The sequence below is a fragment of the Sebastes fasciatus genome, chromosome 5, assembly GCF_043250625.1.
Source record: "Sebastes fasciatus isolate fSebFas1 chromosome 5, fSebFas1.pri, whole genome shotgun sequence".
NCBI lineage: Eukaryota > Metazoa > Chordata > Actinopteri > Perciformes > Sebastidae > Sebastes > Sebastes fasciatus.
Window position 1 is genome coordinate 6,636,775 of NC_133799.1, and position 25,378 is coordinate 6,662,152.

Consider the following 25,378-nt stretch of genomic DNA (forward strand, 5'->3'; position numbering starts at 1 on the left):
TTATTATCATTATTGGTAGTAGTAGTAGTAGCAACATATTTTATTACTTTCATTTACTGGTGTCCTAGGATGAGATATCTACAATATTTACAGAACAATGTCTCCTATTAGAGGCGTTTTAGCATCATGTATATATGATGATAATATCATCTTCTTTACATCAACAATATGGTTTTTGATATCAGAAAATGCAATAAATCCCCCATCACTTCAATGCATGATATCAAGCGTTAAAATTGGCCTATATATATATATACTTTTTTTAATAATTACATTCTTTAAATCAATAATAATAATAATAACCATTGATTCTGAAACCTGATCATTCTTTGATTCAGTCACTCCCATTTCCTATTTTCTATTCAGTCCCTCAGGAATGGATCAATAGGCTTATTCATTTGTGATATCATGATTATTATATCATCAATTATATATTCGAAATTTAGTAAAAGTTTTTTTTTTTTTTTGCTGTAGCTGAAGGACCTATACATTTAGCTACAAAAGGCTACATGTAAATTATAATATTTGGTTACTCTTATACGTAAACCCATTTCTGTGATATTTAAATGCTATTTCTAAACATCAGATATCCTTCTGAGATAGCTGTAACTCCCTCCCATTATAACCCGTCACTGTGCAGCTCTGCACCCACTGGGTGGGAGACAGACAGTGTGTGTGTGTGCAGCCTGTTGAACGCCACGCTGTGGTCTCTTTTATTATTATCATTTCATGTGTGATGGAGGCTCTTGATGGTGCTCCATCAAGAAGAGAAGTGTGCATCAAGTGGATCTGGAGTTGACAACAGATGAGTCGCAGCAGCAGCTGCAGAAGCAGCAGCAGCAGAGAGATCCGTGTATGACAACAAGACTTCAGCACAACGATCAGGATGGTTTCCTGTCACGATTATGGATTTAATTCGCTATCATCATCATTTTGAAATACTTGCATGCACAATTCTCATCTCATCACTGGTTGTGATAGGTGGTAAGTGACTGCTTTTTCTCCCATTGTTTACCAGGAATACTTGTTTGATGTGATGCTGCAGCTTATAATAATCATAAATGTCCTTATAAGTAACTATAATCAGTGTTATGTCATTTGTAGAAGTAGCCTATAGATAGTGCTTTTTGCTATTTGAACACCCACAAAACTAGAGTTGGTGTTGCATCCTCTCACTTCCCCACAGGATGACTTCTCTCCATGCCTGCAAGTACACTAATTCGACATTTTTATTAATAACACTTTCTTTGGAAAAGTTTCCTTAAATCTTGAAATGAAGTAAAGCAGTGTACAGATTGATACCAGCTTCTGTGTTTTGAATTTGAGTCCAGCTTGTATTTGAACCAGTCCATGCTTGGAATATAAATTAAGACTGTGAGAGTTGACATCATTGTGATCTCTACACATTTTCTATACAAGGACAAAAAGAAATCTAACAATGGGGGGGGGGGAGCATAGTGACCTATGAGGGGGTGTGTGGATAAGTGATGGGACTAAAGGAGGGGGAGGCACTATATGTCTCTGCATCTCTACAAAACACCTGACAATAACATGTCTTCTTATCACCACTGAAACAAACAGACAGACACCGGCGACATGCATCTGTCAGGTGGCCCCGCATGTGCCATTTAGAGGGCCTCCAGATAGGACCAAACAAAGAGCCTTAGAAGTAATTTGCATATGAAAAAAGCCTTACATGCTGTGGGAGGGGATGTGTAGTTGGCTGGAGCTGTGACAGGCCTGGCTCTGAATGCTCTGAACTCTGCCTCGGGGGAATAGTGCAGAACACTGGATTCAGTAAAGAGCAACAGACACACCACCTGTCATGGTTTACTTAAAAAATATACCTGGTGATTTCTTTCTCCATGGTTATACAAGTCTGTGTTTTTGTAGACATAACATATGCAGCATGCCTCTAATCTGGTCTGAATTTACTGGCTGATCCTGGTTGTAATGAGAGCTAATATAGGCTTATGGTCAGAGCATCTCCATCTCCATCACACCCCCAGGACACTCGGCCCATACCTCCAAGTCCAAGTCTAGACGTGTACATTGTAAGCTGCTGGTGGAGAACCCTGACAACCGTCTGTGGGATTGATTGACCTCCACCAATGGCAGAAGATTGGTGCCCGAGTTGGTGAAGACGGAGTGTAATTGCGCTCCTCTACGTCTGTATAGTCAGCACTCAGCCTGATTGTGCTCTTGAGGCATGATTACTGAGTGTGATTATCATCTGTGAGGAAGATTATTGGAATATCTGTGTTCATATCAGTGTGCAAAATGATGCTGAATCTTTCTCATGCAAAACACACTTAAAAATGCGGTGCAGTCTGATTATCATTTCATCTGATTTGAAGCCTCCTTTTTGTGGTGTCTGTGGCCCCCTGTATACACATTCCATGGATTACGAGAATCGCTGCGTCTGAGCTGCTCCCATTTGTTCTGCCTGGAGTATGGCAGTTTTGGGATGCTTCATGGTAGCTATTTGTCTTTGATGTTCTCCTGCATATGTAAGAGCTGCAGGGGGCGAGTCTCAAGGTAGACATGATATATGATTTGAGAGTCAGGAAGAGTGAAGAAATAAGAAATTCATCATCACAGGATTGAGGTTCTCAAGACGTTTGGTTTTCAGGTCACAGTGAAACTGTTTAAGATCTTGCTTGAACAACTGGTGGGTACATCTTTATAAAATCATGATGTGATGCCTCACACTGCTCAAATCCATAGAACTCAAGTTATATAGAATATTTAAATCAAATGTTATAACGCAGCCATGAAAAATGAGCAACCATGCGTTTGAATATTTTCAGTGGATTAGACTGTTGTCAGGTTATTAAATAGGCGTTATCAGTCACTATAAGCTCCATAGATGTGGGTCAGTAGGGGCCTACTACACCCACTAGTAGGTCTTATCATCTATTCACATTGTAGATCATGGAAAGAAGGTACAAAATAAGATGTCAGCGACCTCTAGCGACCGTAGAACTTACGACAGGAGCAGAAGCAGAAGTCAGGCGCCATAGTATAGACATTGTGAAACTCCATAAGGGGTGGAGGCCGGGGACGATGGATGCATCCAGTGTGCAAAATAAAATTAAAAAACAGTAAAATTAACAACCAAAAATTGTATTTAACTTGAGTGACATTGACATGAACAAAACTCTGAAGTAGCAATCCTTAAGATTTCAGTCCTGGTTGATTAGCAATTTCTATTTTAATGAAAACAATGTGATTTGTGCTCAGTGTTCAGCCATCTGGAGTCTTTTTGTTGACACATGAGCTTCAAGTTTTCAGAATCGTGTGCATAGTTGAATTTTTTGTGTGTTTACAATGGAGAAAAACTGTAATACAGCATTCTTTTTCTGGGAATGTCACCACAGACACCCAGTACATAATACTGCAAATAAATATGCAATATTTTCATCAGTGAGCCATAGGCTCAATCACCATTGTGTTACCTCCGTCAGCGATAGATAGCCTAATGACTTAACAGTCATTAATTTAAATGGAAATCCTCAAGATTGCCACTTTAAATAGAAACCAATGTTTAAAACACACATGATTATGTCCTACACGGTGTCGATCCAGTGTTGATCCTCTGATTAGTATGTATGGCATGTGTTGACTGAACCCAGAGCTCTGGCAGCGTGACTTTAATGTCCTGCTGATTACAACACAACATAAAGTGTAAAGAAGTAAAAGCCTCAAATCATCGGTCGGATGTGGTCACCATGGAAATAGATTGAAGCCAAACAGTGAAATTGGTTCCTATGGCAGCCAGCCATGACGCCTTGAGAGGCCATAACATTTTGTACCTTGTCCTTGTACTGACAGCTGCTAGATTGTTTTTATCAAATCTAAACAGAAATACAAGGGCTTCATGCCAGACATGATAAAACTAAAATAGCAATCAAGCGCATGTCCGTTCCATCGATGTACATTGATGCAAACGATTGTTACGTAACAGAGGAACGATTGAGGCACACAAGGGATTGTTTGTTTCTTTGTCACATAGCTTCTTATTTTACAGTCATGTAGATACAACCAAATGTTGTAAAGTACATTTTATGAGTCACCAGTGTAGTTTTAGTTGTAACAAACTGTTATTTTGCTCCAAGACAAAAAAACAACAATATGGGAAGTAGTATATTGCAAATATTTTTCATCAGGAGGAATGACAATACTGCTTTTGTTTATCCACACAACCTAGGTACTAAGAACAATGCTATTGCTTGATATCAATATTTCTAAATGTGATCTGTTCATAGGTGCATCTCCTGACAGGCCTCCTCCATCAGTGGACCGGTGCTCTCCAAACCCTTGCCAAAACAGGGCGATATGCAGAACCCGCGGGGACGGCTACTCGTGCTACTGTGTGCCGGGGTTCCAGGGTGCTCACTGTCAGATTGACGTGAACGAGTGTGTGTCACAGCCCTGCAGGAACGGGGCCACTTGTGTGGACAGAGTGGGCAAGTTCTTTTGTCTGTGTTCTCCGGGGTTCACCGGTGAGTGAAAAGAACAGCATTGGGTCTCCCAAGAGCTAGACCACATCATTTCAATCCTAAAATAGTCAGTGACTCAAGTGTCACCTATTTCATTGTCCATATGATTTTCTGCATTTAGGCAGTCTAAATCATGTCTTTTTAATTTTATTTATTCATGTTAAACTTTCATTCTCATCATCTTTCTCCCTTGTTTCATGAAGATAATATTTTTTTTGTGCAGGAATACATTTAAAGATATAGTGCATACAACATATTGTTTGTAGACAGCTGCAGAAGCCTTGCTGTGAGATAAAAGAGCAATCCACACATGATCACAGCTAGTACACATGAAAGCTGAGTTCACTTTTGCCCCCTGCCCTCAGTCGCCCTCTGACTTCTGTCCTGCTTTGATGTGCACAGGGGCCACTTGTGAGCTCCAGATTGATGAGTGTCAATCACAACCATGTCTCAATGGCGGCGGTTGCCATGACTACACCAATGGCTTCACTTGCACCTGCCTGCCCGGTTTCCAAGGACACCGATGCAAAATCAACATTGACGAGTGCCAAGAGCAGCCATGCCAGAATGGGGCTCTGTGTGTAGATGCGGTGAATGAGTAAGTGGAACAGCTGCAGATGCAGCTGAAAATAAGAAATTGTTGCTCTTGACAAGTTTCGAAAGCAAAATTTACAGATACCTAATATATTTCAATTTTACACCTGTAAACACAGCCTGTAGGAAATACTGTAAATAATCTCCTTGATTGTCTCAGCTACAGCTGTGACTGCTCTCACACAGCCTTCACTGGCAGACGCTGTGAGACACCGCTGCCCCCATGCCTCTCTGAACCCTGCTTCAACAGCGCCATCTGCAAGGACAACCAGGGTAACTACAGCTGTGAATGCTGGCCAGGTACATGAAGCACTTTCTCGCTCAGTTAACAGAAAAAAAAAAGTATTTCTGAGTTACAGATTTTGGAATTTTTAAAGGAGAATATTTTTTTTAAAGAGGACCTATAATGCTCATTTTCAGGTGCATACCTGTATTTGGGGTTTCTACTAGAACATGTTTACATGTTTTAATGTTCAAAAAATGCTTTATTTTTCCCGGCTGTGCTGAAGCACCTCACCCTCTGTCTGAAACGCTCTGTTTGAGTTCCTGCCCCCCCTCCCCGAAAAGCCCAGTCTGCTCTGATTGGTCGGCTGGCCCACTGTTGTGATTGGTCAACTGAAGCAAACTCTTCAGACTCTACTCCAGCTCCACTCGAACTAACTTTGTTCAAGGACGTGCCAAACTAGCTGCTAGGCAAAATGTGTTACTTGGTGACATCATCACGTTACAAAAGAAAAGGCAGGACTTCAATCAAGGCATTTCAGGCAGTTCAGTAGCAGTGTTTCTGTGGGGAAGAGTAACTCCCTTTGGCGTGCATGGACTTTGGGATTTGTAACTTTGCAGACCTTTTACATGCACGAAAAAATATACAACACACTAAAGGAAAGGGAAAAAGCATAATTGGTCCCCTTTAAAGTCAAGACACACAAATATAGCAGTTACAGAAACAGGTGGAGGTCAGAGTTAGAGATGAGAAATTAATTTGTAAACAGAGAATGAGACAAGTGCTGGTGAAAGAGTGAGCTGCAGTTTACTTAAATCAGTGGTGGACTCCAACCATAATCAAGTTTATAGCTGCATGAAGACATGAAGACATTCTTTTACTTCATCAACATAGAATGTCATATGTGCTGTAAATCTTATATGATACCCGTCTGTCTGACCTCCTCATTCCAGGGTTTGAGGGTCGTCAGTGCGACGTCGACGTCAATGAGTGTGGCAGCAACCCGTGCATGCATGGAGGCCGCTGCATTGAGAGATCGTGGCAGGCTCTGTATGGCAGCGAGCCTCTGCTGCCTGAACACTATGACCAGCAGCATGCTGCAGGCTACATCTGCAGCTGTCCTCTAGGAACAACAGGTAATTTATTCTGATTAAACACACTGAATTCATTATGTCTTACACAGGTCTGACTGTGTGTACTGTATAGTCAGATGTCTGATCAGGGGAATGAGCAGTTTCTGATTGAAGCAACAAACAGCAGGGTGAAAGGGTCAATTTAAAATGGGAATGTTTAGCTATTATTCAAAATATATATTAAAAGAGTATTACAGTATTACTGTAAATTAGTAGTAAGTAGGAAATTTGGTGTACAGGTCATATAATTGATAATACTCTATATATAATAACATTCACATATTCACAGTATATTGTTGTTGTATTGATGTCCAGAGAAGCTTTGCATTGTTGCAGGGATCAATGTTACATCATATTATACTTTGTAGTTGCAAAAGAAGAAATTCCAGTTTTCCTGCTTACACAAGACTTGATCTAACGATGTAGGTAAGACTGTGAGCTGTTGCCTGCTGAGAGTTGTGTTCTAAAAATTGACTCCCTGCCAGTCGCTGTGGTACTGACTCAGTAAGGTGGCCAAATAGCATTAGTTTAATCCCCAGGATCTGGCTTTGCCGGTCTCCTGACTGGAGCCACTCAGCCCTACGTTGTTGTAGAGCTGTCGACAACGAGCAGACCTTCGCTGGGACGGCGTGCAAACACACAAACTAATATGATGCAGTTAGACAAGTCTGGGGCTATCCAAGGGGAAAGAGTGACGGCATGATGTGGACACCCGCACCATGGATTTGGGGGATTTTGTTGCTTGGAACAGGTAACATCAGAAGAAATAGATATTTAGTACATTATTACGTAATAGGTATTTAATTCCTGTGTTCTACTTTTCTTCTAATAATACAAAACAAATACACCTGTTATTACAGTATTGTTCTACTACTCTTTGTACTATATAACTATAGTTGTGGCTCCATATGTGCCTACTCACTGCATTCGTTTTTAAATCTAACCATTTGTCTACAGTACAAATTTAAAATGCTGATAGCATTTACATTTCTGGGGACAAACGCAAACAAGCAGACAAACAATGTTAAGAGGATAATACATGGATACGTAATAGTTGAGCATACTGGTATCTGGGTGGTGTAACACACACCACCAGCATAGAGAACATGATACCAGTGTGTTCCTCATTATGTAAGTGTATGAATGTGACTTGTTTGTAGTAAACACGCGGCAAAGAAATCTATTGCAGAACAAAGAATAATGACAATAATTCCCTCCTCAGTGAGAAGAATAATTAAAATCAGGCCACGTTACATAAGTTGTTTAATGGCAGCAGTAACAAAGTGTAAAAGGCCAGTGTGTAACAATTAGGGGGATCTATTGGCAGAAATGGAATATAATATTAATAAGTATGTTTTCATCAGTGTTTAATCACCTGAAATAATAAAAGGAATTGTTGTGTTTTCGTTACCTTAGAATGAGCCATTTATATCTACATAGGGACCTCTCTTCACGGAGTCTGATGCCATGTTTTCTACAGTAGCCCAGAACGGACATACCGTTACTGCAACTTCACTTGATATTCTCAGAGCTAAACTAACTCTGTCTTCTGCTCCACTCGCTCACTTCTTTGCTCACATACATTTGCTGCCACTCTCCCTCTCTTCCTTCACCACTCACTTCTCACACTGGCTCTGCTATTCTCCAAATGACTTATGCTACTGTTACAACAACTGGCTCTAGAGAGGGCCATTCGCGTTTTCACGTCAGCCACCGTAGTTCCCCTACACGCTTGGCACACGGGAGAGGTTTAAATTGGTTTCAATCTGCAACCTCACTGCTAGATGTCACTAAATCCTACACACTGCTCCTTTAAGAGGGGTTATGTCTCCTCTTGGTGTAAAAACACAAGCTTGATGTGACGTTCTATTTTTCTAACAGGTTCCCTCTGCCAGGAGGTGATAAACCAGTGTGACCCCCATCCCTGCCAGAATGGGGGCCGGTGTGAGAGCCATGTTGGAGGCTATACTTGCCACTGCCCCAAACAGAGTCACGATGGCGTCCTCTATGGAGGTGTGAACTGTGATGTGAGGCTAGTGGGCTGTGAGGGACATGAATGCCAGAACCAAGGCTCTTGCTCTCCTTTCCTGTTGAACGAGACTCACGGATACACCTGTTCCTGCTCACTTGGGCACACGGGACCCGTCTGTGAGACCCCCACCACCTTCTCCTTCGAGCGCAAAGGCTACCTGCTGCTGCAGAGCCCCCTGGTGGATGCCGTGGTGTCCTGCAACATCACCCTCAGCTTCAAGACCACTCTGCCCAGAGCGTTGTTGTTCCAGCGGAGCAGCAAGGGTCTGCTGCTGAGCCTGGAGCTGGACGAAGGGCGGCTTCACCTCACCCTGAGGAGGGAGGCCTCCGCTGGGGCCGAAGCAGACGAAGCAGAACACCCGAGCCAAGTCCTGGAGCTTCCACACAATGTCACAGATGGAGAGTGGCATACTGTGGAGGCTGTGCTCAGAAACTGGATGCTCAGTCTGACACTCTTGGATGATGCTGCGAACTGTGAGGGTCAGTCGTGCCACAAGGTGGGCCCGGTCCAAAGCACCCTGGCCATGCTGGTGTCTCCTCCTCAGGACACTTTCATCGGAGGAGTGCTTCAGGACTCTCCACTTCCGGCGTTCATTGGCTGCATGCGGGATGTGTTTGTGGACTGGCAGCTCATCGTCCCTGAGGAGTGGCTGAGCGACTCTGCTGTCAACGTGTCCCCCGGCTGCAGCCACAGGGACCGCTGCCTGGACGTGCCTTGCCAAAACAGAGGACAGTGTGTCAACCTGTGGCAGAGCTACCAGTGCCGATGTCCGAGGCCTTACGAGGGACAGGACTGTGAGGAGGGTATGTTTACAGCTGCTGTGAAATATTAGACATCAGGTGGTGGAATTGGACGGTCAGATAGCAGCAACACAGTGTACAAACTGTGGAGAAGATTTTAGTTTACTAAATCTACTAGTCCCATCAAACTAGAAATGTAAGGAAAAGTTTGGGATAGCTAATTACCAAAAGCAGATATAGAAGTCTGGGAGTCTTTAAGCTTTGAGACAACCTGATTAGTTGAATTTAATTAAATTTCTTAAGTGGATAATTAACATCCTCAGTTGCTGTCCGATATAAGATAAGGGGGTAGAGATGAGGCAAATCAAAAGCCACAGTAAAGGACGGCGGCAGAGATCCTCTTATCTGACGCACTGGATTAAGGATATAAGGGATTCTATTTTGGAAATACACACAACATGCAAGGAAACAGTATACAGTTGAATACTGAGCTCAATACACCAAAAAACTAAAATAATAAGTAGAATGAAAAAGTTGTAGTTTCTCACTCAAGTTTCTCCTGTAAATATTGAATAGTTCAGTTTTTCTACAGATGATATCTATAACCTCTTGAGTCTATCAAAGCAGATTACTGATCAAACACACCTACACACTCCAAAATATCCACACACATACACATCAGAGCTTTCATAAGGTTTTTATATGACCTGTCATACACCGTGTGTCCTCTATGCTCTGCTTTATAAGGTGAACAACCCACATTGGAAAGTGCTGACAGTGGACATAGAACATACAGAACATGAGGGCTGGTGGCTGCTTGAATTTCCTCTTCCTTTGCCCGTTCTTCTAGGGACCTCGACATAAAATGTCTTTTTCTTCAGTTAGTTCGTTTTGCTAAAACACAAATATATCATAATGCTTTTTTAATAGTAAATATTTGGATTCTATGCTCAGCACAGATGAGAAAAAAAATAATTTTACTCCCCTGTGCTGAAGACAAAAGCTGAATAAATAGTAATAAAAGTCAGGCCATTAAATAGGCGTTACCGGTCACTATAAGCACCATAGATGTCGGTCACTAGGGGCCTACTACGTCTACTATGTTGTAAAAGTGAAACCAAAAAGCAACAAGCAACATGTGCATGAAATATTATGTTTTGAACACAAACAAAAAGGCTTCTTTAGGTTCAGGCAACAAAACCATTTACTTAAGTTTATGGAAAAACATTGTGTTTTGGCTTAAAATAACTAAGTTTCAAAAGTGAAAGCAAAGGTTAAGGCTTGTGAACACAAAGACAACGACGCGTTTCACATGGGAGGCGAACCCCAACCTCCTGGATGAAAACCAGAGACTATATATAAGAAGTGGATGTAGTCACCATGACGTCACCCATTGGTTTGTGGACTGCCGTTTTGAAGCCATGAGTTCAGCATTTTGGCTGTTGCCATCTTGGTGTTTGGCCGTCGCCATGTTGTTTTGCTACCAGGAGTGACAAAGTTCTAAAAAGAAAACACGGACAACTCCCAGACCGGACAACACCGTGGTAACGACCTGTCAATCACAAGGTAGTCACGACCCAAAGCATGCCCTACTTTATGGTCTGTTTGACTCTAAATGGGACCATAATTTACTAAATGAACATCATGCTGGGTTGAAGAAGACTTGAAACTAGCGATTCAGACCATAAACTCATGTTTACAATGTTTACTGAGGTAATAAATCAAGTGAGAAGTAGAGTCATTTTCTCATAGACTTCTATGCAATCAGACTTCTTTTTGCAACCAGAGGAGTCGCCCCCTGCTGGCTATTAGAAAGAATACAAGTTTAAAGCACTTCAACATTGGCTTCACTTCTCAAACCCGGAGGTAACCCACTGGGAAAAACCTGATACCACAGCACCTGACTTTCACTTCTGCTCATATCATAATTTCTACATTCCTTCTTTCTGAGATCTACCATGTGAATAGATGATAAAACATACTAGTCGGTGTAGTAGGCCCCTACTGACCCACATCTATGGTGCCTATAGCGACCGATAACGCCTATTTAATAGACTGACATCAAGTTACATACATCCCAGCTCTCTTTTTGTCTCAGGTTGAGTACAATGTTTTTTCTGCAAGGGCTGCAAATAAATTATATTCTCAAACTTATAAAAACCTTTTTGAACATGCATACTGGCCAAGCTGAGAAGATTTGAAGATGTTTTCCTGATGTTGACACCCAGCCAGCCAAGTCACGTCGTCTTTAACCTGAAACGTTTTGTTGTCTCATTGTATTCACCTTTTCTACCTTTTCGCAGAGCACGTGACCGCTCGCTTCGGGAACGAGGACTCTCAGAGTTACGCAGCGTTCACCGTCACCGAAAATCTGGGTCACAACCTCTCCATCTCCCTCTTCCTGCGTACACGGAGACACTATGGACTCCTCCTGGCGTTTGCCAACAACAGCAGCAGCAGCAGCCAGTACCTCCACATTAGGCTGGAGGACGGCAAGATCACAGTTCAACTGAATGACTTCGAGAGCCTGAAGGCGGAGAGTGCAATTGATGACGGGGAAGTCCACTTTGTGAGCGTAGAGGTGACGGAGGGTCGTATGGCGCTGTATGTAGCAGCTCAGAAACAAGGCGATGTGGAAGTCAGGATGGTCAATGTCCAAGCAGGATATACTGTGTATGTGGGAGGTCTGTCGGAGAGTTGGACGACTTCAGAGTTTGGTGGATATTTTAAAGGCTGTATCCAGGACCTGAGGATCAACGACAGGAGGCTGCAGTTCTTTGGGTTGGACACCTCAGTGAGGTCTTATCCTCTAGAGATCCTGGAAAATGTGACCGCTGGATGCTCTGGGGACAACGCCTGCGGTGTGAGTAAAAAGCTTTGGGTTCCTTTCAATGATAGCATTCACATACAGTATTGTTACATCTCATATTTAGTGCAGTTATTTGGTTAAAGTGATCCCCTGTATCAATGTGTCATCCTCAGACGAACCCTTGTCTGAACGGTGGGGTGTGCTACTCCCTTTGGGATGACTTCAACTGTACCTGCCCTCCCAAGACAGCAGGGCGGCGCTGTGAGGATGTCCGGTGGTGCGAGCTGTCACCTTGCCCCACAGACTCAGAGTGCAGGATGCTGAACCAGGGATATGAATGTAAGTTGTGTCCACGATTTCAACAGCTACAAGCAGATGTGTTTGAGACATGTCCAGGTTGTTTCTCAAGTCATTTGAAACCAATGAGGTCACAAATCTTCATGGGCAAACTGAAGTCTTAAGGCCATGTTCAGACAGCCCGTTCTCATTCCCAGGGCGTCAATCACTGACGCTTTGTCACGCCGCTCAGCGTGTGATACCGACGCACAAGGCACCCTTTAATGTCTGTATGAGACCCACAGGGCTTTCCATTAACTACAATGTAAACCCATCCGGAAAAAACACGTAGGGCAGGTGGGAGGGGAGGTGGATGGGTCCAACAAACACAGGGCTTTCATCCAGGAGACCGCTGTTTGTGTTCCTTGTGAAACCAACAATGTGTTGTTTGTCTTTGTGTTCACAACGTTAAGTTTGACTTTCTATTTACAAGCGTTGTAATTTTAAACCAAACCATGATGTTTCTTCCTAAACCTAAGCAAGTGTTTTTGTTTGATTAACAACGTTAACCACGTGTTTAACTGCAACTTTAGTGGAGCGCCATAGTTTGACATTTGTGACCACACACTGCGTTAGAAAGTGACGCCAAGGGGTCCTCACAAAGCATCAATATGTGACCAGTTGAGATGAGAATGTGTTGTTTCAGACTAACAATATCATGAAACACTACTGACTCAAGTCCTAGTTTATAGCTCTGGTTATGAAAAACCTTTATTCAGAGTTTAGAAAATGGTTTAGCACCCGATTGTGTAATTGGTTATAACTGATGTATAACTCATGTTCAACCCATTAAGATGGATCTTTTTTTCCCATTTTGTTAATACACTACCAGTCATAGCATTAATGAGGATGGATTTTCCAAAAGCACCCTAACAATGAGCTCACTTTTGTCCCGCATCATTAGTGGTGAAGTTTGTTCTACTTGACTTTAGTTACATAAAAGCCCCTTAAACCCAGACACAGAGTTGTTTACCTCTAGATTTACATTATATGTACTTTCCATAATCTTTGACCTTGTTTGTGGAATTGGTCATAATTGGCCATTATGTAACCGAGTGATACAACATATAGGCCTACTGTCCTCAATCTGCCCTCACAGTATACTCTGTGTTGTGCTCCGTAAAGCAGGATTGGCTTGAGACCAGATTATCCTTTTTTTTGCTGGGATTAGTGATGATTTGCTGTGTTGCCCGTCTGTCCTGTAAGCCAACCCATGTTCAGCGATTAACTCATAAGGATACCTGCTCCTTACGGGCATTTTCCGACACATGACCCCAACCAGTTGTTATCAAACAGCTAAATGCCATGCTGTAATGCTTTTGTAATCTTTAGATTATAAATCAGTGCTCTTGCCGAATGCACTTGTTGTAAATTGTAAGAGTTTTAATGGTGCAACAAAGTGAGTGTGTAAATGTGTAAACATAGATTTTCTCTAATCTCCCAGGCTACTCCAATGCAACTTTCCTGAATGACAGCACTGTGTTGTCCTACCGGGGAAACGGCCACATATCCCGCAATCTAACCAACCTCTCCCTAAACCTACGCACACGAAAGCGTAACACGGCCATATTCCACGCGGAGAAGGGCTCGGCATTCATCACACTCTCCGTCCAGGGTGGTTTTCTCTTCCTGGAGCTTCAGAGCACTGCTGGAGATGACAGAGAGGAGGAGGAGGAGGAGGAGGAGGATGTGTCTACGATCAGCCTCAGCAGCAGGACGAGTGTTAGTGATGGCGAGTGGCACAGCGTCCACCTGTTCATGGCGGCGCCGTGGGCACAAACCTCCCGGTGGACTCTGGTGCTGGATGAGGAAATAGAGGCAGCCAGCACTTCCAGGAGCCAAGGAGGCAACCTGAATTTCCTCAGGCAGGGAGTGGACATCTTCTTAGGAGGGCTGGCCCCTGACGTTGGGTGGTCGCTGGCTGGGTGCCTGAGCACAGTAGAGCTGGCTGGCATCGCTCTGCCTTACTTCAGCTCCTCTGATGTGAACCTCCCGCGCCTGCAGGAGGAGCAGTTCACCCAGACGTCGCCGCAACCGCCGCTCCTCGGCTGCGGCGGGGCCTCCGTGTGTGAGCCCGACCCCTGCCTGAACGGAGGGGAGTGCCAGGACCTCTTCAACACCTACAACTGCAGCTGTGCGGCGGGCTGGGCCGGGAGACGCTGCGGCTTCTTCACCGACACCTGTGTCTCCAGTCCCTGCGTTCACGGCAACTGCAGCGTGAACGGGTTGACCTACGAGTGCACCTGTGAGTTTGGCTTCGCTGGCGTGGACTGTGACGAGAAGGTGGATGTGTGTGAAAATCACCTGTGTGCCAACGGAGGCACCTGCCTGCACGGGCCGGACAGGTACGCCTGCCTCTGCGCCGCAAACTACACCGGATCCCTTTGCAAGTAAGTAACAGAAAAGCGGGACTATAGAGAGCCGTAGTCCCGCCCCTTCCTGTGGACCACCATGGACTTTATTTCGGGAAAAATATGAACGGTAGTCAACGGCGAGTGACAAATATTTTTTTGATCCCTTTTGAATTGCGCCAAGAATCACACATGTGATGTTTGTCAATTTAAAAGATAATTTTGCAAGTCCAGAAAGTCGCAGTTTGTTGTAAAGCTGTTGAAGTATAAGACTGTAAAAATACATAATTAGAAAGACTACACACCCAAAAGTCGCACAAGTGACATCTCTCTCTCTGAAGCTATGATTGTTGTGTGTTTTATACTGAGATGAACTCACATGAGCAACAGGGTCTCGCTTGTACTTTCGCTTCCCGGCTGATAAGAAGACCAGGAGTCGCTGGATGAAACACATCAGGTAAGATACATCTGTGGGTGGAACATCGCTACGTTAACTAGCTAGCTAGTGTTGGTGACGTATATTGTGCGAGACGAGAGATGTAGTTCACTGAGTGGTTTCAAACAAAACGAAATGATACTACGACAAACTGCAACTTTTTTGACGTGTAAAATCATCTTTTAAATTGACAAACATCATATGTGTGATTCATGGCACAATTCAAATGGGATCAAAACATGATTTGTGTCTCTGTGTTGACTAACGTACATATTTCTTCTGAAATAAGGTCCCATGGGGTCCACCCAAAGGGAAGGGCCTTTGCCTCCCTATATAATAGAATAAAATAGTCCCTTTCTGGCAAGTGCAAAAGGCTTGTGTGAAACATAGACCAACAACAGAAGAGAAAACAATGCCATAATAAAGACTTCATGCTCTGAAGATGACTTTGAGAGTTAAGTTAGTTACTAAACACAAAAAAACACAAATAAATGCTCCAAATTGCACAAACAAGGGACCGCACAACAACAAAAAACATACCCCTTCAATGTAAATGTCTCCACATCGCTGCCTCTGTTCAGCATTTCAACCGCAGCCTGCAGTGAGCGTCTCAGATGCTGCATTTCTATTCTAGTGTCAGCCAGAAAAGGCCTCAGTCTGCTGCGGTGTCTCACAAGCCTCTCTGGTTCAGCGCCAGTTTCTTTCCCCCCTGTCATCTACCGTTTGCCTCGGAGAACCAGCAGGGGAACGCCTCCGAGCATTTATCCTGTAAACACGCAGCCTCTTGCATTTTGCACAAGGAAAACCTTTGCAAGTGTCTCGCTAAGACAAGCTGCACATCTCCCTTTACTGGGAACATCCACGCAGCAAAGTTTTCATCAAAATGACTTCTTTTTGTTTGTTTGTGTCTCTGTCTCTCTGTTCCTCTCCAGTGAACGCATTGAAGAGCTTCCGTGGTACATTGTTGTCAGAAATATGTAAGTTTTCTTTTTTCTATTTCTCAGGTGTTTTGCTATTTGTTTCCTGTTAGATATTCGTCTCTCAAATGTCATGTACGACGTCTCCTGTTTTTTTTGTTTGACTGTGTGCAACAAAATGCCAAGCAAAGCTAATATTAACGCTCCCTGTGACACCGTTTGTCTTAAAATGAGAAACCCATTGTTTCGAATGAGTGACAGCTGCAGTTCAAAAATGATTCCTGGCATCTAAATTAAAACTTCACCTACAAAAATTGTACGCTTTCCAAAATAAAATATATTTTATAACCATTGAGGGATGAATTTCAAGATGCCAACAGATAAATAACATGTTTGGAGCAGAGCTGCTGTGCTTCAGGCAAACTGAAGGTTATAGAGGCCAAAGAGAAATGGTTGGCTTTTTCATTCCTGAACATGTGTTTTGACCTCCTGCTGGTGAATAGTTGCCAGAGGTCTCTAATCTTATTAAGCCTCTTTGTCTCCCCTGTGGGGAGCTGCAGGAAGCCCAACAATACAGCTCCCTGCCTGGCTGGCTGATCCTTCTGCTTCCGGCAGACGTAAAGACGTCAAACTCTGCTGCACATGACCTACTGAACGCCTCAATACCTCAGATACTACGGCTTTAAATAAAACACATGTATTTACCCTCTTACATGTCTGACTGTCTCCTACCAGACGGCCTAAGCATACTGTTTCTGTGTGCGGCGATGACATCAGAAACTACACCTGCTTCAATGGAGGCAACTGCACTGACCGAGAGCTGTCCTGCGACTGTCCGTCTGGCTTCATCGGACACCGGTAGGAAAGAAAAAGATATCAATATGAATAAATACTACCTGTAAAATGGATCCAGAGCAGACTGAGATACTGAGACACAATGTCATCCCCTTACTAAGAGCATTAGTTCAGGTAGAACACTTGCCTCTGCTGATTGGCATCAGCTGCTTCACAATCACTGACTCACTCATCAGCTGTTTAGCCATCAGCTGACTAGCAACATCCAATCAGATTCATGGTGCACAGCATGGCCATTATATATCCTGACTAGGGCTGGGTGATATGGGTTGTGTGTAGAAGGAAGCCCACGAGTTGTGAAACTCTTGCGAGATGGTTAAGGTTAGGTATTGATCTTGAATAGTTAAAGGAACGGTGTGAAACATATCAGGGGATCTATGAGCAGAAATGGAATATATTATTCATAATTATGTTTTCATTAGTGTATAATCACCTGAAATTTGAATCATTGTGTTTTTGGTAGCTTAGAATATCTACATAGGGAGCGGGTCCTCTTCACAGAGTCTGCCATGTTGCTCTGCCATGTTTCTACAGTAGCCCAGAACAGAACGGACAAACCAAACACTGATTCTAGAGAGAGACTTTTTACGTTACCTGAAGGCCACCGTAGTTTTCTGACATGCCTGCGAAACCGCAGAGCTGCGGAGTGCAAAACCGTGGTACTGTCAGCCGCCGTCTGCTAAAGTAGCGTTATTATGGTAAGGATGGACGGTTTTGCACTCGGCGGCTCACGTTACTGCAGACTTGGAAAGGGAGGAGTGAGAGGAGGAGTACTCATTTGGTTGCAATATGCACACCACTAGATGCAGCCAAATCCTACACACTGTACCTTTAAGGTTAGGCATTGACCTCAAATGGTTAAGGTTAGGATAGCTCGTCGGGCAGTGAGTCTCGCGAGAGCTTTTGCAGGTTTTTGCCGGATTTCGCAATTTCTGGGTTACCTTCTAAACACGACAAATGGTGAAAATCAAATATCACAATATTTTTGACCAAATACCTCAATATCGATATTGCGATGATATTTTAGGGTTGACCTTTAAGGCTTTTACAAAATATCTACACAATGAGATTTTTAATAAATAATCATCAAGATATAATGACTAAGTGGGTAAAGACAAATAATAGAACAGCTACAACAGTCTGGTAAGACCGTAACATCATTTTACTGTAATGCAGCCTTTAAAACCAGGAAAAGACAACACTTATGCCATTTCACGATATCCAAAATCTAAGCCGATATCTAGTCTCATATCACGATATCAATATAAAATCTATATATTGCCCAGCCCTAATCCTGACACTTCTCCCAATTACTCTATTACACTCATGCCAATGCTTGCTGCAGCAGCTTCCTCCACCGCCCCAACCTCCTACTTTATGTGATATAGTTTTTGCATTATTGACATAACTAATATTTAATATTCATGTATGTTTAGTGTCCCTGACTGAGCTGTGATTCTGTGTCTGCAGGTGCGAGCAGGAGGTAGACGAGTGCAAGTCCAACCCCTGTCTGAACGGTGGCTACTGCCGCAACCTCATCAACAGATTTGTCTGCGTGTGCGACATGAGCTTCGCCGGAGACACGTGCCAGACGGACGTAAGCGACATTTACTTTTACGTGGCCGTGCTGCTGTGGCAGAACCTCTTCCAGCTGCTCTCCTACCTCATCCTCCGGCTGGACGATGAGCCGGAGGTGGACTGGGGAGACAATATGGACTGAATGTGTGTGTGTGTGTGTGTGTGTGTGTGTGTGTGTGTGTGTGTGTGTGTGTATGTGTCTGCACTTGACTTTGGGACTGAGAAAGTGGGTGCAGATTGGGGTTTGTAAGTGTGTCAGTGCATGTGTATGGGTGATTGATTGATCATAAAAGATGAGAATGACCGGTGGTTTACCACACAAAGCACAGAGATCAGGTATTCATGACAGCACGCTGCACACGTCTCTAGTTTGACGTCAGGTTACCACAGAGCTGTTTCTGTGCCTTAAAATTATACGTTAGTCATCAGAAGCACCTTATTCAGTATAGTTATTTACTATATTACCAAATTTAATCTACTTATTGAAGTAGCTATAGATCGCCGATGCAATAATCTCTTGCAAAACCAACACAGACAAAAAACTGTTTCGGGCTGCAACTAAAGATCATATTCAGTATTGATTAACTTATTGATTATGTTTCTTGATTATTTGATTAATCGTTTAACCAACAAAATGTTCTCAGGGCCCAAAGTAACACATTCAAACTGCTTGTTTTGACCAACAAATAGTCCAAAAGTTCAAGAAATTTAATTTGAAACAATGAGAAATCAGACAATTTTGTCGCTTCATAATCACTTAAAGGGACAGTGTGTAGGATTTGGCGGCATCTAATGGTGTGGTTGCAGATTGCAACCAAGTGAGTACCCCTCCGCTCACTTCTCCCTTTTCAAGACTGCAATAACGTGAGCGGCCGAATACAACGCCATTCGCCTTGCCTTGCTGGTGGTACCATGGTTTTGCACTGTTCAGCGTAAACTACCGCAGTTGAAGGCCAAACGTGTAAAAAGTAAACGTAAAAACATGAAAGGCTCTCTCTAGAGCCAGTCTTTGGTTTGTCCGTTCTGGGCTACTGTAGAAACATGGCGAAGCAACATGGACTCCATGAAGAGGACCCGCTACTTATGTAAATATAAAGGGCTGACACAACAATTCTTATTTTCTGGTGATTATACACTAAAGCATAAAGAGCCCAAAAAATGATCTTTAAAAAAATTCAAAAAGATCAATTTATTATTAAACTTGTTGGTAAAATGAATGATCAAATAAACTGTGCAGTATAGTTTCTGTGGTCTTAAGGGAAGGATAGTCTACATCCAATAAAGCACTGTTTGATGCAGTGAAGAACATTATAGAATATGTTTTATTTATAATGCTTCTCATTGAAGATATCCTGTCAGTCTTGTCTGAGCTGGATTCTGGGAGCTCCGTACAGATGAATGTGTGAACGATCAAATACAGCGTCATAGTCACAAAGGCACCTAGAGGGGCTAGAAGACGACAAGATGTCTCACTTTGTTGTTGACGTGCGTTCAGAGCACCGTGGTGACTGACTGACTGACTGACTGACTGCTGTGTGTTGATTTGTACCCAAAGAAGAAGATCCGTCTCTAAACCTTCCTGAGTGAAACAAAGATATTTTAAGCCTAAAATCCTCTGCGGCTCTGCTTGAACGGTACCGATCGACTTTCACCACTAATCATATATCATAAAAACTAAATCATCTTCTGTTCCTCATGGACTTGATTGTGTCTTTGTCTGTCTTTAGTTGTGCTGACATCATGCTCGATGTATGACAGTAACTTCCTGTTTGTCTGTCTTTCCTTCATCACATTCTGTCCTCATGTCCTGTCTCGATTTAAATCCAGTCTTTGTTGTCAAATAAAAAAAAGAAATCTTATCAGCCTTTGTCTGTCTTCTGTCCTCTTTTCATCTTCCTCATTTTCTCTTCCATCACCACACATTTTACTCTCTTTTCCTCCGTTTTCTCCTCTAGACGTCAAACTTCAGTTGAAGGTTAACTGCCGTACAAATCCCTTCATTGATTTCCTAACTGTGTGTGTCAGTGTGTGTTTGTGAGTAAAGGAGCGGAGGCCGAAGTCAGGTGGCTACCGTGACACCAAACATAGACTCCTGATCTCTCTTAACAAGATGTAGTGTGAGTAGATCCCAGGATAGCCCAAGTTCATGGACACACAGAGCGAAGGCACAGTGCTGCTGTTGGTCGGAGGGTATTTTTCATTATTTGGGGAACAATCTCTTCTGTTTTAATATAAAAATGGCCCTGTGCATAAAGGAAGATAAAAGGATAGGTCTTAAAACAATAGTCAGGTGCTCATATCAACATTGAAACAGGTTTTACTTGCTGTAATCATTCCTCCTGTTCATACTGGCCATTAAAATATCCTTTCAGTGTAAGTGCTGGAGAGAACGACATCTTCAGTCCTCATTTTGTGCAAAAATTAGTTCAAAGTTTGTTTCAGATTATAAAAAAAAAGCTTAAATTAAATTCCTTGTTGAGCTGCAGTGGAGGGATATTAACAAAAAGAGAGACTTCTTATTCTCATTCCCAGGGCATCAAATACTGACGCTTTGTCACAGCCGTTAGCGTGTGATACCGACACACAAAGCCACCCTTTAGCACCGGTATGAAACGCACCGGGCTTTCTATTAACTACAATGTAAACCCATCTACGGCAATAGTAAACGTTCAGGGAAAATGTGCCGGGAGTGACTGTGGCGACGTAGCTTAAAGAGCGCAAAGACGCACTAAGGGTGGGCGGGAGGGGAGGTGGATGGGTTCAACAAACACAAGGCTTTCATCCAGGAGACCGATGTTTGTGTCCTGTGCGTCACGTTATAATCAGCTGTTCGTTCGTGTCTCAGCTTCATTTCACTTTATATTTTCACTTTACTCTCCTAAACCTAACTAAGTGGTTTTGTTGCCTTATCCTAAAGTGACGTCAAGGGACGTGACAAAGAGGCGGCAAGTGACAAGTTGGTATGAGAACCAGTTGGCATCAGTGGGATATCCACCTGATTTGTTTGTAAGGCTGAAGCCTCATATCTGCTTTAGATAAACGTTTGAACAGTTTTGCACGAATGTCAGGCTGTAGACTTTACTTATACTGAAAGCATATGAGGAAGGGTTCTTTTAACGGGCCAGTATGAACAGGAGGAATGATTACAGCAAGCAAAAAAATAGGTCTGCCCCCTCTTAGTTGATTAATCGGTTGTTTTGGTCTTAGTCTACTAAGATTTCTTTAGTCAATTGGTAATTTTTTTTTTTTTTTTTCATGCTAAATGACTTATTTCTAAGAAACTTATGAGCACATCTCTGGTAAACACAAGATTTAAATTTATGCTTTTGTGTGATTCTTTGTGGAGAAACTCAGTTTTACAGATCTGTCGATTAAATCAACTAATCGATTGGTCGCCAAAATCATTCGAGTGTTGGTCGATTAATAATTTCTTTGGTCGAAGACAGCCCTACAAAAAAACAGTTTCAGCGTTCATACGGGCACATATTATTGATTGACTTGAAATATGGGAAACCTATCCTTTCATAAATAAATGTTTTTCCCGAATTTGATGTGGAATAAGTTGACAGAGCCCTGACCTCAACCACAGGGGGCATGATGCTGGCTAATAAAACCTCTTGCGTGTGAATGGGATCAGATCCCTGCAGCCATGTTCCTTTTGACCATGTCGTCAGTATGCAGTTGCACCGTTCTCTCGTACACCTGCTTCCTCTCTTCCATCTCGTATTTTTCAAATCTATGCGTATGTATGTGTGTGTGTGTGTGTCCTTTGCAAGCACAGGTAGCCCTAATGGTGAGGAAAGAAGGGGAGGAAATGGGAAGCAGTTTCTCAGTGTCGGCACTGATGTGGCCGTCCTTTGAGAGAGAGCGAGAGAAGCAGAGAGGGAGAAATGTGCTTCGCCAGCGAAAAAGGCAGCATCTGGCGCTGAAGTGCAGCTTCAGCAGAGAGCTGGTGGCATTCACAGAAGTTCGGTCTGCTTCACAGAAACGTATGAGGGCAGCTTATCTGGCAGGCACACACACACACACACACACACACAGACACACACGGAGCAGGTTGATAGTGCTGACAGCAGGGAAGCATCGCTGGCGTCTCGGTGTGTGTAGCTGCTCTGCCGAGGCTTCAGGGTGGCCTTGCCTTGTACCTTAGAGACTGGTTAGTTAGACATTTCCGTGTCGTGTGTGTGTGGCAGTCGCTGAGTGATGGCGGGTCCTGGCTGCAGGCTGCTCCGGCTCGCTTGTGTCACACTCGCTCTGACAGCCAACTGTGCTGCAGTGACAGGTAAGCACTTTCCAGGAGTCAACAAAGAAACCTGTAGCAAGGGAAAGAGAAAGTGTAATGTCTACAGCGTCGAGCACCAGTGCATAAGTTATTTTTTGCCTCGGGATACGGATGGTTGTATTTTTATAAGAATTATGTTTCCATGTTGATTGCTCAGTGTAAAGTTTGCTGACTTCTGAGATTTCTTTTTTCCTAGCCTGACAAGTTCAGTATGATGCTTTAGTTGTGAAGATGGTGTCAGCTAAAATTTGAAGTGTAATGGAGTGATACTTACAGCTGTTGGTAACCTTGTAGCAGCCAATCAGACTGTCACGACTATCACACCAACCACGACTACTGATGTAAGTGCATCTGCTGCTCCGTCTTCTGCTGCTGGTTAATGAATGTTAACACTGGGAGCTTTGATTCGCTGGGTTTGACTTGCGAGGTCAGAAATCTGTGTGTTTGCATGCAGGGTAATTGTGTTTCTGGTCGGTAGTAAAGTGTGTGTGTGTGTGTGTGTGTGTGATGATCAAAGGGGCCACAAGGCTGCAAGTTAAAAATGAATCTGAAGGTTTCACAAGTCATTAAAACGCTTCATGTACAGCAGCTTTTCTTCCTGCTAGAAAAGAATCATGTTCGCGCTATTTCTGGTGTGTGAGTGTGTTTCTGGTGGTTTATATGCTAATGGGATCATCAGGCAGCATCTTGCCTGTGTGTGTGTGATCCTCCACAGACGGAGCGTGCTCCATACAGCTCGCGGGTGGCTGCCGTGCTGGCTCCGTGTCTGGTTGGCTTGGCGATAGTGGCGACGCTGGGGCTGGCGCTGGCCGTTGCCAAACTGCGAGAGAGGCGGCAGACGGAGGGAGGTTTCAGTCCGCGGCAACTCGAGGCTCCTGGTGGTCGCAACCCACCTGCTGAGCTGGGAAACACATCCATCAGCACTTTGGCAGCTCGCGTGGAGCGCCTGGTGTAGTGTAAAGCAGAGAGGAGAGGAGAAGTGTGTGTGTGAGAGTGAGAAACAGCGTGTGAGACAGACAGAAATAAACAATGCGTCATGTGAATGAGCTTCTTTAAACCAAATGTTTCTGTCTCTTTCCCTCCAGTTGACCTCTGAGGGTTTGACCTCTGACCTCTTACTGTCCATCAGTCTGGTGTCCGTCGTCCTGCTGCTGGTTCTCATCCTCACCTCCGTCAGCCTGGTGGTGGCGCTAAATCGCCGCGCCACCCACGGCACCTACAGTCCCAGCCGGCAGGAGAAGGAGGGATCACGCGTGGAGATGTGGAGCATCACCCAGCCGCCGCCTATGGAGAGACTCATATGAGATATACAGGCAGGGACTGTGTTTACATGCAGGATGGTAATGAAGGAGCTGACGCTACCAGAATATCTGCAGCCTGCATGTAAACACAGCACCTCCATTTGAAATCACAGCTGTCTTTCTTCACACGCTGGAGGACTGTATGAGATCTTCTGACACCCTTTTAGTGTAAACGTATATCCGCAGTGCTTCATCCATCTTCCTGTGATGTTTTGCACCTGGCTGCACCACCCAGCAGTACATCCATCAAAATGCAAAGATTTGAGTTCAGAACGTATCGAGTCTGTTTGTGTCTCATCCATATCTTTTAGGATTGATGGACCGGTGAGCACTCGTAGGAAAAATCAGAGCAGAATTTGGGACATATACGAACACATTGTGTTAAAGCCTCATCTGGAAACCAGCAGAATGAGTCAAACGGTTCCTCACTTAAAGGATAAGGCTGCTATTATTCTATATTTTTCTTATTGCCATGAAATGATCAAAAGCATCAATGTGTCTGTGTGTTGATCTGTCAACCGCCATTGGTTCCTACTGAAGTCATACATCTTTAAAGATTAGGAACATTTCTATTGCTTCTGCACGGCTCAACATGGCGTCAGCGAGCTGGCAGAAACATGCACAAACATGCACTAAAAGCATGCAAGGCCGGCCAGTCTATGTCGACAAAGCTCGGATTACAACCAACACAGAGGGCGAGTGACTTCATTCTCTGCTCAGGTAGACTTTACTCCTCTATATCTTTACATAGACAATAGTTGTTTGATGCTATATAAATGCTCTTGACATCAAATAGAGAAAAAAACAGAAGAGAAAAGTCTGTAAGAGCACTGTAGCAAACATTACTCACACAGGAGTATGCTGTGCATATGTTGGGGACTATTTTCAGCCGCGAATTAATACACATTTTGGTGCTCAAATGAGTATTTACTGCAGCAGGATGGTGTCTGTGGGACTGCCTCAAAATAAACTACAGTGCCCAGAATCCTTGTTGTGCAGGAATATTTGTAAAGGCGTTTTTTTTTTGGACAACAATGGAGCTTTATGGCTCAAAAAGACACAACTTGTTAGTAAAATCAATTCAGTTTGTTTTGGTCTTTTCATAGGATTTGTTCACAATAAGAAACATATAGAATATCACTGGAGGTAAACTTAAAATTCAGGAACTTTCATCTGTGGGTATCTATTACTGGAACACATCTTTTTAATTCTTTGTGTATTACATGTCTTGCCTTGCTGCCAGTTTTGATTTATTTTTCAGTGAACATCTCCACTGCATTGACCATACT

At 43.4% G+C, this 25,378-nt stretch overlaps 1 protein-coding gene across 4 annotated transcripts; it reads left to right on the forward strand.

Annotated features, from left to right (window-relative positions):
• The first annotated feature begins 660 nt into the window (after positions 1-660).
• On the forward strand, positions 661-24,925 carry crb1 (crumbs cell polarity complex component 1). Of its 4 annotated transcripts, none has more exons than XM_074634764.1 (14): positions 661-984; positions 4,269-4,505; positions 4,905-5,100; positions 5,257-5,396; positions 6,273-6,455; positions 8,334-9,287; positions 11,528-12,087; positions 12,207-12,372; positions 13,814-14,759; positions 16,089-16,133; positions 16,809-16,931; positions 18,399-18,525; positions 23,504-23,767; positions 23,874-24,013. In XM_074634764.1, the coding sequence occupies exons 1-13, from the start codon at positions 906-908 to the stop codon at positions 23,741-23,743; spliced, it is 3,996 nt and encodes a 1,331-aa protein (XP_074490865.1). In that variant the 5' UTR covers positions 661-905; the 3' UTR covers positions 23,744-23,767; positions 23,874-24,013. The 4 variants fall into 4 exon arrangements, with proteins under 4 accessions (XP_074490865.1, XP_074490866.1, XP_074490867.1 ...); XM_074634765.1 differs by having other exon boundaries at positions 23,504-23,781; positions 23,874-24,006; XM_074634766.1 differs by lacking the exon at positions 23,504-23,767 and having other exon boundaries at positions 23,874-24,925.
• The last annotated feature ends 453 nt before the right edge of the window (positions 24,926-25,378 follow it).